At 35.3% G+C, this 21,059-nt stretch overlaps 1 protein-coding gene across 18 annotated transcripts in view; it reads left to right on the forward strand.

Moving 5' to 3' along the window:
- FER (FER tyrosine kinase) overlaps window positions 1-21,059 on the forward strand; it is a 242,510-nt gene that overhangs the window by 89,273 nt on the left and 132,178 nt on the right. For 15 of the 18 annotated variants that reach the window (XR_004982824.2, XM_036408936.2, XM_045571831.1 and 12 more), the window contains 2 exons: window positions 6,161-6,253; window positions 12,334-12,537. Coding sequence is in view for 16 of the 18 variants with exons in the window: in XM_036408936.2 (XP_036264829.1) it covers window positions 6,161-6,253; window positions 12,334-12,537 (297 nt within the window). In the remaining 2 variants the exon portion in view is untranslated. Of the gene's footprint in view, window positions 1-6,160; window positions 6,254-12,333; window positions 12,538-21,059 lie in introns of those variants that run through there. The other 3 variants (XR_004982828.2, XM_036408945.2, XM_036408948.2) reach the window with 2 other exon arrangements.

Here is a 21,059-nt window from a genome sequence, read left to right on the forward strand (position 1 = left end):
GGGAAAGTTATTGAACCACTCCACACTTTGTCTTTCTAATCTTTAAAATGAGGATGACAGGACCTACTGTATAGTGTTATAGACGATTAAATGTGCAGAACAATGCATGTACAGTGAACATGGTGGTCGCACATGGTGTTAGAGCCACTTTTTAACCAGGTCAGTATTTTTTTTTCAACTGCACTTGAAGTGGTGCACTGTGGTTGTTATCTCTCACGTAACTCTAAAACTTTAGCAATAGTGATATTACTCTCAGCTTTATTCATGTGATTGAAAATACTTAAAGAAATTCCTTTGTGTCTCACTGAACTACTTTGAGATTTAGTGAATTGGTAATCCGCTGAATAAAGCATGTCTGAAATGTAGATCCAAACTTTCCTATGTCTATATTCAGAGGCCTCTCCCCGAGATGACTGTTTTATCTTTAATGAAAAAAAAAAAAGTTATCATTTTACCTGTCGTTAGTATTTTTAGTTTTCAGTCATATTTAACCTTTAAATGCTTCAGGTTCAAAATATGTATATTTGCTTGTTTATGTGCATATATGCATTCCTCAGTCTTAAAACTTTCTATTTTTTTCCTATAATATTCTAGAGATGTGGTATTCAGAATAATGCCTCACCTTTATACTTAATGAACCACAGTTTCATACTTAATGTTATAAATTGAATGTAATAATTGTTCTATTATTATATTATAGTTTTATTATGTTACATCTCTGTGAAAAAGAAAGTCATAGAATAAAAATTATGGCATGGTAATTTATAATAGTGATTTTCAATGTTAGTCTTTTTAATACATGCCCTATTTTGTACAAACTTATTTTGATCAACTTATTTTTGTCTCAGGAGTTGGTGGCCTTTGAAATTCCTTCTTTCTTTGCTGGCATTTTATTATAAGAAACAATATTGGACCCCAAAATATGGAAAAAAAAACACTTTAAACCACATGTGCTAATTAGTGTGAAAATAGAGGTTAGCAAAGCAAATGACAAAATTAGCCAGTGCTCCAGCTGCTGTGCTGCAGGTGCATGCAAAGCCAGAGGGAGAAAATCCTATGACCTTGCTACTGCCCAGCTGTGAGTGCTGCTGTATATTCTCTGGAATCATCTGGGCTCCTGCTGAGAAAAACTGTCTTTGGGATGACAGCTATACTTCTGACAATGGGTCTGGGGCACTGTGTTGTTTTAGTGAGAGATATGGTCTAAAAACTGGAGCAGGAAAGGAAAGATTATTTAAAAAGTGCATATATGGACATTTTAATATTTCTCTATAGAATTTATGAGAATAATGCAATTTTCGGCCAGTTTTCTAGATTTAATAAACTTTATTTCAGGGTGATTTTTTGTTTGTTTGTTTTGTTTTAATGTTTAGGGTAGCTAATGTTTACAAGTTAAAGATTTACTATCTTATCATTATATACCTCAGTTGTTTTATTTATTTATCCTCTTCAGAGGATATTTTTCCATTACTATTTAGAGAGAATGGGAGGACGGGAGAGAGGAAGGAGAAGAAGAAAGAGTGAGAATGAGAGTTAGAGCGAGAGTAAAAGAGACACATGGATTGGTTGCCTCCTGCCAGGGATTGAACCTGCAACCAAGGTATATCCTTGACTGGGAATCAAATCTGCAACCCTTTGCTGTATGGGCCAGCACTCTAAAAACTAAGCAACTGGCCAAGGAAATCCCTCTGTTTTAAAAGCAAAATCTCAAAATTTCAGTTTAGATGAGTCTAGATAATTTAACTCATAATAGTATACTTAAAAAAAAAAATCATTTTATTTTATTTTTTTACTGAGCAAAGTCTATCAGGTCTAAAATTGTTGAGTCAGTGAGATCCTCATAAGGAAATGTGTGTATATCTTGTACTACTGGATAATTTATAAAATAATATCTTTGGCCAGTTTGCTCAGATATTTGAGAAAAATCATGATGGAATATGAATTGTATTTAGATATTGAATGGGAAAGTTACTGATTATCCCCTCCTGCTTGGGTCCTGTTTCCCTAGAGATGTCATCTTATTTAAGAGATATAGAGTTAAAAAAAAAAGCAAGCCTAATGAGCTGACATTTTACAACCTATGGTTCACCAAATACTATTCTGTTATATTGTAAATTTTCTTAGCATTGTTATTTTAAGACAAAATTTTAATCATTCAAATGATTCTTTTGCACATCCGGTTTCCAGTTTTATTATTTATGAATATGCTTGACTAAGCAAGGGGGCTTTCTCTTAATAAATTTCCTTAATATTTAAAGAAAACAGACAGCATGACAAACCAGTTTATTAGGCAGTGAATACTTCTAAAATGATTTGCCATCAGATAGAACCCAATTGCTAAGGTAAATTATTTAGAAACGGTTTTAATACTTAAATTTTATATCCTGATGGTAATAGAAACTATGCATCCGTTATTCTCCCCAGCAAATCAACATCTCCAAAAGACTAAGTTATTTGTTTATTTATAAACTAGAGGCCTGGTGCACAAAATTTGAGCACTTTGGGGGTCATGCAGGCTAGCTTGTGCCTTCTCACAGTCTAGGAGCCCTCGGGAAAATGTCTGATTGCCTGCTTAGGCCCACTCCCTTAGCACTGCTGTGGATGTGGGAGAGGTTTCCACCACTGCTGCTGCACTTACCAACTGTGAGCCTGGCTTCTGGTTGAGCGGGGCTCCCCTTGTGGGAGCTCACTGACCAACAGGGAGCAGCTCCTGCATTGAGCGTCTGCCCCCTGGCGATCAGTGTACATCATAATGACTTGTCACTCTGCCGTTTGGTCGATTATTAGCCTTTTATCGTATAAGATACATTCCTTATATGAAGGACATATCGATATCTGCAGTATTTCATTTATATTTTGGAATTGTCAACAGCATAGAATTTTTTTCAGGAGACAATCTTCTCTGGTATTATAATTTCTTGTAGGTATAACAATCCCTTCAAATTTCATGGTGCTTTGCATAAATAGCTCCAAAATTCGTGCACATTAAAAGGGGAATTATTAGAGGAAATAATTTAATATTGTGCCCTTTAATATTGTGTGAGAGATGAAAGAAAATTAGTAAAATGTATATTAAAACCTTCCTCTTGTCAGAGTCTGGGGCTCACCACGGGACCCAGAGTAAAGTCCCTGGCCACGCGCATGCACCTCCAAATTGTGTGAGATCCAGATCCAGCCGCTCCTACCACCCTCATTGTGCTAGATCCAGACCCGACCAGTCCCACCCTTGTCAAGCCCTGCCAGGTAGAGGGTGTAGCCTCAGGTTCCCTGTCCTGGCACCAGGATGGGGGCATGGCCTGACCAGGACGGGGGCTATGCCTTGAGGTCCTCTGTCAGGCCCCACCAGGTGGGGGACAGGGCCTGAGATCCCCTGTCAAGCCCCACTGGGTTGGGGGCATGGCCTGAGGTCCCCTCTTAAGACCCGCCATGCTGGGGGGCATAGCCTCAGGTCCCCCGGCCAGCACCGGGAGGAGGGTGCAGCCTCAGGTCCCCCATCAAGCCTGCGGGGCGGGGGCGTGACCTGAGTTCCCCTGATCCAGCACTGAGGGTGCACCTTGAGGTCCCCTGTCAACCCAGCCAGACAGCTGGGTGCAGCCTCAGGTACTCTGGCCCAGTGCTGGGGTGGAGGGTGAGGCCCGAGGTCCCCTGTCAAGCCCCACCGGGCAGGGGGTGCAGTCTGGGGTCCCCTGGCCTAGTGTGGAGATGCGGGCATGGCCTGAAGTCCCCTGACAAACCCCACCTGGTTCCCCTGACCCAGCACTGGGGGTGCACTTTGAGGTCCCTGTCAAGTCTCTCTGGGTGGGCGGCACAGCCTGAAATCCCCTAGCACAGCATCAGGACTGGAAGCACACCTTGAGGTCCCCCATCAAGTCCCTCTGGGCAGGGGGCACGGCCTGAGGTCCCTTATTAAGCCCTGCCAGGTGGGGGAGGGTGTAGCCTCAGTTCCCTGCTGATTGCTCCTTAAGGCTCCTTACAAGAACTTGGTCTCAGCTGTGGGTGCAGCCATCTTTGTGATGGAGTGATGGTTAATTAGCATATTTTCTCTTTATTAGATAGGATATCATAAATATAACGAGAGACCTTCATTTAATTTTAAAATAATGAAAAATTATTCTTAAATGAGATATGAAACTGATACTGCATCTAGAAGTTTTCTTTCAAGATAGTTTTGTAGCTCTACTGATAGTGTTTTTCTGGGCCTAGCATCCAAATATTATTTCATAACAGAAGGTATTGTTTTATAACATTGCTTCTCTTTTCCCCTACACTGGCCCCCAACTATGTTGACTCTGAATGGCTGTCCTTTGTCCTAATGAAATCCTGTCTCCTTAATCTAGAGAAAGTTCTCTAGTTGAGGAGGGTATAATAAGTGTATCATTACCAGCCCTGGCAGGCCAACGAGCAGAGTTAGATACTCCATTTATATATTTAAAGGAAGCTTTTAAATATTAACATATTTTTTTAAGTACCTATTTAATTCATTGATACAAAAATCAGCCTGTCAGTGAATTTAGCTCAGCATGATGTATTATTATTAGGTAGACTATTATTTAAAGCAGATATGTACTACTAGATATAGTGGAGCTTTGGCCAATGAATCTCATGTCTTATTTGTAGAAATACAAATATCAGGGCACCATGTGAGCTGATACTAGTTAAAGTGTTTTATAAACTTTATTTGCCTTTGATTATCTATACTAATAAAAGGATAATATGCTAATTAGACTGGACATCTTCCAGACGTCATTCAGATAAAGCCACGGTGGCGGGGCTGAAGCAGAGGCAGTTAGAGGTGATCAGGCCAGCAGGGGAGGGCAGGTAGGGGGTGATCAGGTTTGCAGACAGAGGCAGTTATTGGTGATCAGGCAGGTAGGCAGACGAGTGGTTAGGTGCCAGCAGTCCTGGGTTGTAAGTTATATAAGTAAATTGATGAAAAAGATGTTGAGATCTATTCTGTTAGATTATCATAAGATTATTTTAAATTATTAATATGCATATATTAGTAGAATAATAAGAACTATTAATATTGTACCTATTAAAATGAAAAGTAAATACAATAAAAGTAAGTAAATGGGGAGAGAAAAGTTGGATTTCAGATTTGAATTTGAATCTGTTAGGTAGCATATGGCCAAAATGTCTCTGAGACATACACTAGGTATTGGAGACATAGGAAACAAAATATGTTAGTTGTGGCCTGCTGTAGTTATTTTCCACTGACAAGTAATACTGATCATCACTATGTATGAAAGACATGGAAATATACAATAGTATTGTAGTTGGCAATAGTATATCTTGTTCTTTTGTCTGCTGCTGAGTACCAGTTGATATGCAGTCATTATTGATGCTTACGTTATAAATGCTCACACATGCTTTCCATTGTTCTTTTTTTTTTTTTAATCTTCTACTTCTCATTTATTTATTTTCTTTCTCTTCTTTTCTACTCTTTCACTTATCTCATTCACTTGCATTTGTAAGATTGAATTTACAGATTTGAAATCTTACAGAAAAGTTTCCTTCAGCTGTCGTGTATGATACTCAAAAGTGTACATTCCATGGCAAATAGCAATCTGAATGGACTTGCCTGCTTGGTCATTCTGCCACTATCTCCTCATTTTATTTTCTCCTCCTCTGTTGTCATCATTGTTGTAGTTGTTATCGTCATCATCATGTAAATCTTTGGGAAACTTTCCAGCTACTTAAGTGGAATTCACTGTCTAAAAATATGCTCTATGTAATTCTCCTCCTGCTTTTCCCCTACTATTTTGTTTCCTTGAAAATCCCTCAAGACTACAGTGGTATCTGAATCTTCTGTTTGAGACTGGTTCTTTGTAGCTTGTATCTCTCTCAGTTAATATTTGGTTCGCCATCAATTTCCTTTGTATTTCTTATTTTTGTTCATCTTATGAATGAACAAAAATTCTATTTCCTTTTTATTTTACCCTAATCAACATTTATTGAGGGAACAGGAAAGTCAAATGCTATAGAGTCTATATGCATTTTGTTATTTGTAATCTTTAATGTTAAGAAATTTACATTTTATTTTATTGGAAGACATGGTAGGGGGACATGAACTATGAATAAATACCTTAATATTTAGCATCTCTGTGTATGTATATTGGATGTTTACTATTGCTGAAAGCTTCTTTTTTAATCTCTTCAGGAAAGGAAGGAGAGGGTATCCAAACTTGAGTCTTTTCGTCATTCAATTGCTGGAATAATTAGGTCTCCAAAACCTGTATTGGGCTCTTCAACAGTAAGTAGGATGAATTCCTTGTGCTACTGAAAATAGTCATTGTTTAGTTCTTTCTGATATACCAATGAATATCACATGTATATCTTTCCTTACAAATGGAAAAGTGAGTACATAATTAAACTTTTTGTATGTATCTGAGTCTCTGCATGCATGTATATAATAAAACCCTGTGTAACATTGATGCAAGGAGGAAAGAAATAAACTTGTATAATAAATTACCTGTACTACAAATAAATGTTACAGGCAACATTTTATGAACTTTTGTAGTTGGTTAGAAGAATAGTATAAACAGATTTCTTTTCCAGTGAAACATTTTTATAATACAGATTATTATATATAAACTTTTACATGTATCATTTTATATGTGTGTTCATAATTTTTCGCACATTAATTATAAAATTGAAATCTGTTTGAAATTTGGGTGTGGCATATTGCAATGGTGCATAGAACATTAGTTATCTTTAGTAATAGTGGCTATATAGCCAAACAAGATAAAAAATATTCTTATCCCCTTTATATAGTAAAACTCCAAAGTATATTTTTCACTTCATTACCTGTAAAACTTAATTTTTCTAGCCATGTTTTATTAACAATAAGAGCCTTACAATTGTAACTGGCCAACGCAACAATATTCAATGTAAGTAATTATATGCTTTCCCCATCTCTGTAAGTTTCTATTTAATAATATCTTAATATTTTTCTTACCTTTTAAAATTTCTTTTTTAAGACATTGTGACCTAGTTTCATTTAGAAAAAGAAATTATTTCCTAAACATAGATTACTTAAATTTCCATTCATATTTTGGGTTAGTTTGCTATAATTCCTTTTGAGTATATGAAACATGTTCCCATAAGTATTTACCCCAAAAATAATCTTTTATATGAAAAGTAAGTCAGTTAGGTATTTTAACAAAAAGAATAAAATTATATTTTATATAAAAGAAATTTTCTACTTATATTTCACCCTTTGATGTTGCCATTGTCATTCCTGTACACAGAAGTTCTGTGGGAATAGGGAGGGACCTGTGAACTATTGCAGACCATCTCATATGGCATTATATAGCAAATGAAAATAAAAATAATTGTAAGTCAAAGCAATATGATAGAGCAGCGTTTTTCAACCGCTGTTCCGCGGCACACTAGTATGCCGCGAGATGTTGCCTGGTGTGCTGTAGGTGCAGACAAGACAAGAATTTTATAATTTTTCACTATTTTGTTTACTTAATATTTCATAATAAAGTAATTATAAAATACTTTCTTTGTGTTTATTTGATTCCTATTCAAGAGAATTACTTTATATATAGTCAATATAGGCACAGAGTTAAAATTTTTAACATTTTCTAATGGTGGTGTGCCTCGTGATTTTTTTCATGAAACAAGTGTGCCTTTGCCCAAAATAGGTTGAAAAACACTGTGATAGAGTAAGTCACTCTCAAGTCCTATTTCCTACCCATATTTTCTTAAGTAATTGTTCGACAGTTTTACAGACAAGTAGTAGTTCCTAGCACTTGATTTATTATGATTTGACATAAAAATAAGTATAGGAGATGTGATTAAGAATTTATTACAAGTTCTAGAGATAGTTTTTTTTTTTAATATATGTTATTGATTTTTTACAGAGAGGAAGGGAGAGGGAGAGAGAGCTAGAAACATGGATGAGAGAGAAACATCAATCAGCTGCCTCCTGCACACCCCTTACAAATCTCAGCCTTTTGCCACTCCTGAATTTCAATGTACTTTCCTCGTTCCTTCTAGCATTTCCACGAAGTAACTTTCCTGTGGTCCAGGATGGTGTGTGTTTTGTCTTTTAGACGTAGTTTTGAAACTGTGTGAGGCAGCAGTTTAAGTGTTCACCTATGCTGCCATCTTGGTTTTTGTGGAACTTTTTTTTTTTTTTTTTTTTTTTAATAAATGGAGATAGCGATGTAATCATGAAACGACATATGTCAAGTCTGATGTAACCTGAGGACTGTCTGTAGTTGCAGAATACTTCAGTGTTGCCAGTAAGATACTTCATAGTATTAGTATTAGTTCCCCTTCCCCTTTCCCATTTTCTGACATACACTAATCCACTTTTGATCTCCATGGATTTGCCTATTCTGGATATTTCACATAAATAGAGTTATATAATAATTACCTTTTTTGTCTATTTTTGTTCAGTTGGTGTAATAGTTTCAAGGTTAATCCTTATTATGACTGAACTAGAGGCCCGATGCACATAATTCTGGGCCCTCTTGCAGTCTGGGAACCCTTGGGGGATTTCCACTGATGGCTTAGTGCTGCTATGGAGGCAGGAGAGGCTTCTGGCTGAGCCTGGCTTTTGGCTGAGTGGTGCTCCCCCTGTGTATGTGCCCTGACATGGAAATGAACTCGTGACCCCTCAGTGCATGGGACAATACTCCAATCAACTGAGCCACACTGGTCAAGGTTCTGTTGGAAGTCTTTTAAATCACGTTGTTTTTAATGAGATCTATTCTAGTTCTGTCAAGAATATGGTGCTTTTCCAGAGCCATCTTTTTATTGGATAAGTTCTATAATATGTGGTTGAGCAAACAACTTTGAGCTTCACCTTACAGCCCCTTGTGTGTGCTAGTTATATATTAACACCCTTCTAATTGCAGCACTCTTTGAAAAATGTTCTTTAAAAATTTTTAAATATTCTAAATATTTTAGAATAAAGCACATTTTGGTCCAAATAATTGTTGTTTTAGACATCAGAAGAATATTTAACTTTTGTCTTCTTAAAATTCATATATTTGCTTAGGGTTTTTATTTTCGAATTACTTTTTAAGAGTTTAGGAAGTAAAAGTATTGGAAAATAAAAATATGCTTCCATTAAATAGAATAATATATTCAGTATGATTTGCTTGGTTGCTTCTTTTTTAGAAAATTAGATAATTATAATTCAGCTATATTTAACTTGTACATTTGTTATAATGTTAGCATCATAATGCTTGGCTTTTACTGTTTTCATAGGGCACTGTAATTTTTTATGCATAATATGATAAACTGCTTGTATTTTTTAGAGTTCTCCTTCAAGTCTAGCAAAGCAACTTTTTATCTCCTCTAATAAGGCATGTATTTAATTCAGGTTGAATATTTTATATTTTAAACCTTAATTGTTTTATTCTTAAAGTCTAAAATTACAACCAACTTCCCCCCCCCCAGACACTAAGATTTAGAAAAACAACAGAGAAAATACATTTTTTTTATCATATTATTTCTATACCCACGCTGAATTCTCCTGTACAGTCAGGCGTGTTTAGGAAGATGGAATAATCTGCTCAAACTTGCAACTTTTGAGTCATTAGCATCATCACATGTAATTTTGAAGATAGGCTAATCAGGATTTATTTTTTATAAATTAACTACACAGGGAGCAAATCTATTATTTTATATTTTTGCTCAAATGATTAAAACAAGTGACCCAGATCATGCTAAACTAATACTGAGCATGGCTGATGTGACTCAGTGGTTGAGCCAGGAGGTCACGTTCAATTCCTGCTCAGGATATATATCTGGGACGAAGAGGAGGCAGCCGATAGATGAAGTTTTTTTCCCCATTGATGTTTCTTTCTCTCTATCTCCCTTCCTCTCTCTCTAAAAAAATTACTAAAAAAGTAATTTAAAAAAAAGGCTTCCACTCCACTATATTTCTGGCAAAAAACTTAGGTAACCTATCAAGAGAGAAAAATTATTTTTCCACTGAGGCTTAGAAAGATGTGACATTTGAGGTAATGAGTAATTATGATAGCTCGTAGGATGTTGGATGTTGTTGCTGATACATCCTACATCATATATTCTATGGAGCCTGCAAAATTACATTGGAATTTTATTTAAGTCATATTAATAAACATTTTCCTTTTAATGCTTCCAGAGAAGTCCCTGAAATATCTGATAGATCCAGACAGGGGACATGTCTGACATTTCCCTGCATCCACAAATACGTAGTAATTTCCACCTACATTTCTTAATGGCATTGTTTAGGGGCTGGGAAGTAACAGGTTTCTGAGCTTCCCTTCCTACCCAGAAGAAGCTAATAAACCCAGAGAAAAGCAATGAAATAGCAATACAAGTTTCTTCTTATTCATTTGTTTTTAAAAACAGACTTCAATGCTCTTTAAAGATTATTTTTCTCACCAAATATATTTCTTACCTCACAACCTTCAATGAGTTTCTCAGAGGATTAGCTGAGCTTTTGTACTTTAAATGCCCATCTTACTTAAATAATCTGGGTATTGCTTTCTCCCAATTTTAAATAAATCAAATTTGGAAAGATAGGTTGAAGTAGGACAAGAAATTTAGCACATGACATTCTTGTTTGTTATTTGGACTTTTTGAGAGATAATGATGAAAACAAGTTCTTTATAAAGAACTGACAACTGAATTTATTTTATTGATTTTTTAGTAGACTTCTAAGAAGAGTACACATTTGAAACACTTTTACCATAGGCGAGACTTGGAAATATTTCAACAAGTATTTGCTGTGAGATACATTGTGATAAAATCTTGGAAAAGAAATACCTACTTTAAGACCTATAAACTGTTTATATAATATACACAAAATGTTTTGTGTAGGTTATACATTTGTTTTTAAAAGCAATGTATCTACATATGTAAATGTACTAGTATATATGTATCTTTTATAGTTGTAGCTTATTCTTTATATAATTTGGGCTTTAAACCCACTTTTGGGTTTAAATAATTTTAATACTTTGGAAAATACTATATCATGATTAGTATGAAAAGGAAAAAGCTTATTTAGTTTACAAAAAATTTCCAGGTATAGTTACACTATGTATATATTTAAAGAATAAACTATCATAAGTGGTTGAAATCACAACTCAAATGTGTACTCTTCTTGGATGTCTATTTGAGATTTTTCAAGGTTTTCTTTTTTAATCAATAGGATGAGTTTTGGGTGCTATAAAATGAAACTTTGAGCAATAAGGTTTGGGCCTCTTCAGTGGTACAAAACTGAAGACTGTCTTTAAAGATAGTTTTCATTACTGCAAAGATACCATACTTTGTCCCTAGATGCAGTTTATCATATTAGCCTGAAAAACTTTATGTGTGAAAATTTGCCTTTCATTTATTATTAATTCAAATTTTCCCAATTTATAAATTAAGACATTATGCATATTGTATTTTAAGAATTCTAAGAGTTGGTGCACATTATTTTTCCTTACCTGTAAAATATTCTTTTCACCTAGGGCCATTTAGTTTCTATGGATAATTAAAAACAAAAAACTTTTACTTGTAATCATAAAATGTGATTCTATCTGTCATTCATTAGGAACATTTCAAGGAAATATAATCAGCTTAGTTATCTCTGCTATTTGGTCTTAGCATTAGGCTTCTTAAATAACGGATAATTTTCTTTTTCTGCCATGCTTATGGCTTCTGTTCTTCCCTTGTTTTTGCCACGTTTGTAATTGCATGTTGGTCATTGGCAGTGATACTTCTCCTAAAGTTTTATGTACCATCGCTGCACAGGATCAGGACCATCCATCCATGTGGCATATGTAATGGTTAGGGAAGTGAGGGGAATGTGGATAAGAATGGGAAGGCACAGCAGCAGGGCTGCATCATATGAAGCTGTAGGTAGCACTCCCGTCACATATGACATGGACATTGCACAGCCCGTATAATTGAGAGCTAATTCCATAAAAAAATAATTTAAATAAAAATGTTTTGTGATAAATTTCTCTGATAATACCCCCTTTTTCATAATTCTTTGGTTGGTAAATTTTGAATTATATGGATTTGTTTTATGCTGCATTGGAGACTGTATTATTAACTCTAGATGCTGATATTGTGCGTAGGTATGTATGACAGGTAGAAAAAACAAATAAACTTAAAATATTGAAGGCTTTTTATTTGTGCTAAACTTCAACAGCAGCATTCCATGAGATATTTCTTTAAAAATTATGAAAAGTTTAGATTCATTGTATAACTTTTCATTGGTCAATTAAAGGAAGGAACATAAGTAAGAAGTACTTGCAGTTGACTTACATTTTGCTAGAAAAAATGGCTATTTTTTCTAATTTAGTGTTCTTTTCCCCCCAATATTTGCTCAAGTTCTCTGAAAGGATGTCCATAGTTGAGAAGCCCCTGATGGAACAGGAGTGGTACCATGGTGCAATTCCCAGAATAGAAGCGCAAGATCTATTAAAACAACAAGGAGACTTCTTGGTACGAGAGAGCCATGGGAAACCTGGTGAATATGTCCTTTCTGTATTTTCTGATGGACAAAGGAGACACTTTATCATACAATATATTGATGTACGTTTCTAATTTAGTTTATATGTATATTCTGATGTAGACCATGGTGGTAATAAAATGATGAATAGTTTTTGATAAATGCCTGTTAACAGAGTTTAGCACTTAATTTGATTTTGCTGAAATCCTTAAATATAGTGCTCCAAAACTCACTAAAATGTTAATCTTATTAAGGAAATATGTACTTTAAAATATTGTAAATTAAAAATAGTTGTTAAAATTTGAATTAAGTTTGCCGAAACCGGTTTGGCTCAGTGGTAGAGCGTTGGTCTGCTGACTGAAAGGTCCCGGGTTCGATTCCGGTCAAGGACATATACCTTGGTTGCGGGCACATCCCCGGTAGGGGGTGTGCAAGAGGCAGCTGGTCGATGTTTCTCTCTCATCGACGTTTCTAGCTCTCTATCTCTCTCCCTTCCTCTCTGTAAAAAATCAATAAAATATATAAAAAATAAATTAACTTATAAAAAAATTTGAATTAAGTTTAAATGCAAAATATTTAAAATATTTGAGTTAAATTTGAACATTAAAAACATTTTAAGTTAAAAGTAGAAATAATGTGATTATCAATATTTTTTTCCCCTGGAGATTCTAAATTGTGAATTTTATGCTCTTAAAACAAGCCCTTGAAATTGCTTTCAAAAGTGGTATTACGAGAGATTTTTATTTTTATTTTATTTATTTATTTATTTTTATTTTTAAAATATATTTTATTGATTTTTTACAGAGAGGGAGAGAAATAGAGAGTAAAAAATATCGATGAGAGAGAAACATAAATCAGCTGCCTCTTGCCCACAACCAAGGTACATGCCTTTGACCAGAATCGAACCCAGGACCCTTCAGTTCGCAGGCTGACGCTCCATCCATAGAGCGAAACCGGTTTCAGCACGAGAGATTTTTAAAGAAGTATTGTATTAAATAATGATAATAAAATCTCTTAATTAGTGGGATAATGATAATTGAACAGATTTTCTGATTCATTTAGCATTAAAGTTTTTCCCCTTTATGTATAAACTATTTCTTGTCGGCATTAATAAACCATAAATAAAATTTGATGAAAATTAAAAGGATGATCTATTAACATTACTTGCTCTAATACTTTTATGAAAATGTACTTAAGCATTGCTAAACTATGTTCTATACATTATTAAGCTGTAAGCAGATGAAGGGTAATCTCAAAATTTTGTTTAACTTTATCCACTGAAAAATGTTAATATTTTTGGCATATGAAGAATTGTCGTCTCTGTCATTTTTTACTCCATTATTTCAAATGGCACATGTTTTCAAGCTGCCAGTCTATAGAATTTCAGTGTTTGTCCAGTCACTAAAGTAATACTAATTACTTGAAAATAGATTGAGCCTTTATCATTGGATGAACTCAAAGAGGTTCTTAAAATAGAAACATTGAGATATTTATACAGGGGGTCCCCTAAAAATCGTATACACACTTTAACAGCCTATAGCTCAATTTGAAAATGAATTGTATTTTAATAAACAATGCCTTTATAATTATTCAAAGTGTGTGTATACATTTTTGTTTGTATTATAATTTTCACCTTATTTGTTAATTTTGCCTAGTATTCACACTTCAACTTGATAATCCTATCTGCTTACTTTCATACATCTGGCTTTCTGCTTCTAGTAGTATTTTCTTGTCAAACTCCTATAATTTGTATATGCTTTTGTAATGAATGTAGATAAGCTTTCCTATTACTACCTGTGACCATGCTGGCAATATTTATTAAGTGGTACAGGAATTGTAGAGGAAAAATCATAGGTAAAGTAATAACTAACTGTAACTTATAGAAATGTTTCTTTCTATATTCTAAGCTCTGAACTTACTATTTGTATATAGGTTATACATTAAATAAGACTGAAATACTTTTCTTATGACCACTTCTAGTTTAAATGTAACTTTAGAAATTTAAATTAATATTCTTAGAAACAAAAAAGGTCTATTTACAAATTATAACTTGTCTTCAGTGCTATTTTTTTAAGTGACTACTAGTAAACTGAATTGCATAATACTATTTTCTAAAAATAAGACATTGCTACAACTTCACATTTATAAATTTTATTTGGTTTTCTTCTGTCATTGACATTTTCAAAGATCGGTTAAAGATGAAAGTGCTTGTATTTTCTGTAAATGCCTCAGGGGTTTTCCAATGTAATTTTATTTAGTTCCTACTCATTAAATAATATTGAGCTCAGTTGAAAATAGGAGTTTGAAGGTGATTTAGACTGTGGAGTTTTAAATTCTTTTTCATATGGATAAGTAAATCTATGAGTTTAAATGGTCCTGTTTCCTTTCTCATATACCAATAGCCAAGAAGGGGTGGATAAAGGGCGGAGGGGATACATTGCCAGATAGTTAATGATTGACTATCATATTCTAATCAAGGAATTTGTAATCTAGTAATAAATTATAAAAGCTGTACACTAATGAGGGGATAGATGTCCTAAGAGAGGAAGACATAAAAATTATGGTATTTTAGAATGTAAAAATATCAAATAGTGGATCAGTGAAAAAAGCAGACTTAGAATACTTGGATTCCAGTTCCAGTTTTTCACTTTACAATCTCTGTCTTTGCTAAATAATGGGGTTAATAGCTTAGACAGTGATTATGAGAATCAAATTAGTGAATATATACTTTGCAAGGTGTGGAGTGCTATGCAAATATTAGGTAATTTTTCTAATGTTTGATGACTCTAGTTGAGAAAAAAAATACAAATATTACTTTGTAAGAAATATTAATGTAATTAGAAATATTAATTAACTAGAGGCCCGGTGCACAAAATTTGTGCACGGGGTGGGGATGGAGGGCGCTGTCCCACTGCCCAGCCTGCACCCTCTCCAATCTGGGACATCCTTCTCACTATCCAGGACTGCTGGCTCCCAACTGCTCGCCTGCCTGATTGCCCCTAACCGCTCTGCCTGCCAGCCTGATCACCCCCTAACCACTCCCCTGCCAGCCTGATCAATGCCTAACTGCTCCCTTACCTGCCCGATTGCCCCTAACTGCCCTCCCCTGCTGGTCTGGTTACACTAACTGCCCTCCCCTGTTGGCCTGGTTGCCCCTAACTGTCTTCCCCTGCAGGTCTGGTCGCCCCCAACTGCCCACCATTGCCAGCCTGCCCTCCCCTAACTGCCCTCCCCTGCCAGCCTGGTTGCCCCCAACTGCCTTCCCCTGGAGGACTGGTCACCCCTAACTGTCCTCCCCTGCTGGTTTGGTCACTCCTAGCTTCCCTCCCTTGCCATCCTGGTTGCCCCTAACTGCCCTCCCCTGCAGGCCTGGTTGCCCCCAACTGTCCTACCCTACAGGTCTGGTCACCCCTAACTGTCCTCCCCTGCCAGCCTGGTTGCCCCCTTGCAGTCTTGGTCCCTCTCAACTGCCCTCTGCCCTCCCCTTCTGGCCATTTTGTGGTGGCCATCTTGTGTCCACAGGGGGCATGCCATCTTTGACCACATCTTCTGTGTTATAGCGATGGTCAATTTGCATATTACCACTTTATTATATAGGATTGTTTTGTTTCTATGAGATTTATTTGTGAAATTTAAATAGTAAGAAAGTGTTTTAGAATTTATATATGTACTCACTTTGTAGTGATTTGGAACCAAACTGCAGTATTTCTGAGGCATGCCTATATTTAGATTTGAAGTCTTCATTGATCATGAATAATGTTATTTTTAATAATATTGCCTCTGTCAACCAAACTCTAGGCTAGCAATTATTTTAAAGCTTTGTTTTTGAATGCATATCAGTTACTTCTCAATATGGTGTGAAACTGCCATTATGATTGAACAATATGGACATGTATACCTTCTATTTTTAAATTTTTACTATGTTAGCACAGATTATCTATTGTTTTAGCTAGTTCAAGCAGGAAGAACTGTACCTTGTAGTGTAACCAAACATATTAATTTTACAAAGCCCAAACATTAATTTCACAAAGCCAGATATATAAACATATCTAAGAGTATCTGAATTTAAGTGTAATTCTAGTGTTACTGATCTATTCCATAGTTGCTAGCCTATTTGTGGTGTTTGATGTAAGATGATATTTAGAGTTTTTACCTAAAATTGTTTATTTGTGGTCATAAATGTTGATAGATTTTCATAGAGATTCAAATACCTTTGTTCTGTTTGATAAGTAAATATACATTAATTAAATATTTGCTTTTGTATATTATAAAACAGGAAATACACATGATAAAACAAAATAATTTTTATGCTATTATAGGAAAGTGCTGATTTTTTTATCTGCCACTTATTTACTAAACACTCATTTCTGCAAAAAAGTAAATGCATGAAATTTATATATGCATTGTAAGGAGATGAAATAAAAATTATGTAACCTACTTCTCAGCTTAAAACTGAGTAAGTGAGACATTAGTAGAACTTATTTTTATTTATTTATTTATTTATTTTTATTTATTTTTTAATCAATCTTTATTGTTCATATTATTACAAAGGTTCTTCATTTCTTCCCCCCTCCACCAGGTACCCACCCCAAGTAGAACTTATTAACTGAGAAATATTAAATATACAAATGAGAAGTGATTGAGCCAAAAGTTTTGAATTAAGATATGGCGATAAATTTAAAATAACAACATAATAAATATTTTATAATAAAACAGCAACAATTCTCCATGTAATGGTATAACAACTTTTATTCACTAGAGGCCCAATGTGCGAAATCATACACCAGTGGAGTGCCTCCACTTGGCCTGCAGGATTGGGCTGAAACCAGCTCTTTGACATCCCCTGAGAGGTCCCGATTGTGAGAGGGCGCAGGCCAGGCAAAGGGATCCCACTGGTGTATGATCGGGGCTGGGGAGGGATGCAGGAGGTTGGCCAGCAGGAGGGACTACAGGAGTGCTCCAGGGCATGTCCAACCTGTCTTGCTCAGTCCCAGTTGGCTGGAGTGTCTTCCCTCTGGTGGTCAGTGCACGTCATAGCGAGCAGTTGAGTAACCTTAGCATATCATTAGCATATTATGCTTTGATTGGTTGAATAGACAACTGGAACCTTAGCATATTAGGCTTTTGTTATATAGGATAGGATTCATTTATCCATTCATCCATGCAGGAAATACTATTTGAGCAAGTATTATGTAAAGTGTAGGAATATAAGCCAATAAAAAAAAATTAACACAAAAGTGGAGGTTCTAATTACTATGTGAAATTTGGGATAGCTCAGTGTATTGAATCAGCATTCATTCAACAGATATTAGATTTCTGTCATAAGCTACAGTCCATTTTGAGCTGATAGATTTAGTCTCCAAATGTACTTGTTAAATTTACTTTGTTTTGCTGCCACAATCTGTAGACTTTTTGAACTATCTTAAAATTCATACCAAGGGACTTATGGAAAACTAAGTGAAAGCAAGTAGGAATCCAAAATTTGTTTGGATAACAGTTAATTCCAAGTGTTGGCCTTATCACATTGTTATACTTGGGATTATTTAACCATTCTTCTGTAACCATTCAGGGACTCAAAAGAAGGCAAGCAGAACGTTTAAGTAAAAATGACACTGATTTTCTTTGATACATGACTTAGGAAACCACACACACCCACACACACTCAGTATATTCCTTTATATATACTAGAAGCCTGGTGAATGAAATCGTGCGTGGGTGGGGTACCTTGGCCTGGCCAGCAATTGGAGTCAATCAGGGCTGTCTCCTGCCCGGATCAGGTCCCAGGGCCGATTGGAGTGGGCCAGCCAGGGGGAGGGGCTGTGGGAGGTTAGCCATCTGCAGGAGGTTGGCTGTAGGAGTGCACTCACCACCAAAGGGCAGCTCCTGCATTGAGTGTCTGCCCCCTGGTGGTCAGAACGCATCATAGCAACTGGTCTGTGCGTCCATTGCTTAGGCTTTTATATATATAGATTTATTTCAGAGATGAAGGGAGAGGGAGAGATATAAACATTAATAATGAGAGAGAATCATTGATCAGCTGCCTCTTGCACAGCCCCTATTGGGGATCAAGCTCACAACCTGGGCATGTGCCCTGACCAGGAAACGAAATGTGACTTTCTGGTTCATAAATTGGTGCCCAAAACCTTTTTAATGCTAATTTACAGGAAGCATTAATTGAGTATTCTTAAGGCCCAGGGATATAATGGTAGAGCCTACCTACAGTCTGGAGAGGAGGCTTATAGTGCTATGAAAACTTTTAACTGGGGAAGTAAAGGAAGCTAAGTTTGAGACACCACCTGAAAAATTAACAAAAGTTGAGACAAGCCATCCCAAACCTTGTTAATATTATTCCCCAAATGCTTCCATGTACACTGGTTCAGTGTGCTATTTTTATTTGAGAAAGTTACAAAGTGTATGACTTACATTTTTAGGTATTTTTACAAAAAAAAAAAATGAGTTGTAATCTTGTTTTTAATCAGCTTATTCATCTCAACCTTTTTCAGAAATTATTTTTCCTTTCATTTTTTTTTCTCCTTAAGCCTGCTTATCCTTGATTTTGTTTCAGGGGATCTACTCAGGCAACCTATACATACATTAAATCCCCTTCTCATTTTTGAGTGCTTATTCTGTTCTGTTTGATTTCCTTGTTTAATAACATTTCTCTTGTTATTATGAAATACATATAGCAACGAAAACTGATTATTATGTATTTTTCATCTATATGTGTGATTGATTCTTCAGTTGCACAGTGATAACTCAGGAAAAATTCTAGCTGTAATAAATGTATTAAAAACAGAAGTAATATTACTCTTGATAGAAACCCAGAAATATGTATCATGGAATGTGTGCTTCACAATAACATCCCCATATGGGTTCAGTATATATTCTTTGAGATTTAAAAAATATATTCTAATTATATATATCTATATAATTTTATTTTATAAAAATTGAGTCATACACTATATATTTATTGGTTAATCCTCACCCTAGGATATTTTTTGCATTGATTTCTTTTTAGGGAGAGTGTAAGGGGGAGGGAGAGAGATAGACAGAAAGAAAGAAAAACATCAATGTGAGAGACACATTGATCAGTTGCCTTCCCCACTCACCTCAACTGGGTCTGGGGTAGAATTTGAAATCCAGGTATGTGCCCTTGAGCAGTAATTGAACCTACAACGCTATGGTGTGTGGGTCTGACATTCTAACCACTGAGGACACTGGCCAGGGCCATACTTATTTTTTAATTGACATTTTATGTGATATTTAAAACATACACTGACAATAAAATGATCTTTGTAGAAAATTATTATTTTTTATTGTTTCTTTTGGAATTCACATAAGATTTCATTAGTAATAATTTTAGCTCCAAAGAGAAGTCTTATTTAAAAGTTAGTCTGAATTCCCCGAGTCATGGTATTGTTAAAGCATGCAGAAAAAACCATCTGTATGTGAATTGAACTTCAGGTCATTTGAGCTATAAGAAATTTATACACCTCTGCACAAGCTCAATTGCAATATTCAGAATTTTGAGTGTATCAAGAACCAAGTCCTTAAAGAGTTTAAATGTCTATACTATTCTTGGCCACTTAGTTGCTTAATAAGTACACAGTCTTAACATTTTTAAATTCATTATTTTTATCTTTAAGGAAGTGAATTAATTGGTTTGCACTGTCTTCAGACTCAGAACTTCACTGATTCTGTGATTGCTTTATAAAATAATCGCTACGGATCACTTTCTTTTATTTCAGCCCATGAAGGAAGTACTGTTGCTTGCATTACTCACTGTATTGGCCCATCCCAATTACTATGTCAATGGCAGAATACTGCCTTTAAATTGAAAACTAGATACACTCCTAAATTAAGAAAACTGACAAGTCCCATTATTCTATTCACTGTTTCTCTAGTTATAAGAGGTATATTAAAAGTTTATATAAGGCATTATGATGCTAGTGTCTGATTTGAAATTTCATTCTGTGTGAACTTCATGTCATTGTTTTCTGTTAAACATTGTACTTGTTATTGAACTTCCTAGTATTCATTTCTAAGTTGTCTTACTTGTTCTTTTAACTGGACAACCATTTTCTATGCATTGCATTCATTCAGTCACACATGTTTATTTACCTTAGCAGTATATGCCAAGCACTCTTCTAGACCAGGGGGATACTGCGATGAACAAAATAAATGTAAAAACTTATATTGCCATGAGTTCTATTTTTAGAGGAGGAGGAGAAGACAATTAAACAGAATAGTTAAGCAAAATATATGTGATGTTAGGTAGTGATAAATTCTAAGCAGGAAAATTCAGTGAGAAAAGGATAGAAATGTATTATAGCTGGGATGAGAAAATGGATATTGACTATTGTGGAGGGAGGCCAGAGTAGGCCTCACTGAAAAGGTGACATTTGATGAGAGACTGCCATTAAGTCCGGGAGCCATTACCCATATGTCCATCTGAGGAACTGGTTCAAGCAGCAAATGTAAATGTCCTGAGAAAGAAATGTCTGTAAGTGCATTTATTAAATAAGAAGGAAATGAGTGTGGCCTTGGTGGGATGGGGTAGTGTTAATAGATGAAGTAAGAGAAATGATCGAGCACAGAATATATA

Source organism: Pipistrellus kuhlii, unplaced genomic scaffold, assembly GCF_014108245.1.
Source record: "Pipistrellus kuhlii isolate mPipKuh1 unplaced genomic scaffold, mPipKuh1.p scaffold_m20_p_4, whole genome shotgun sequence".
NCBI classification, from domain to species: Eukaryota; Metazoa; Chordata; class Mammalia; order Chiroptera; family Vespertilionidae; genus Pipistrellus; species Pipistrellus kuhlii.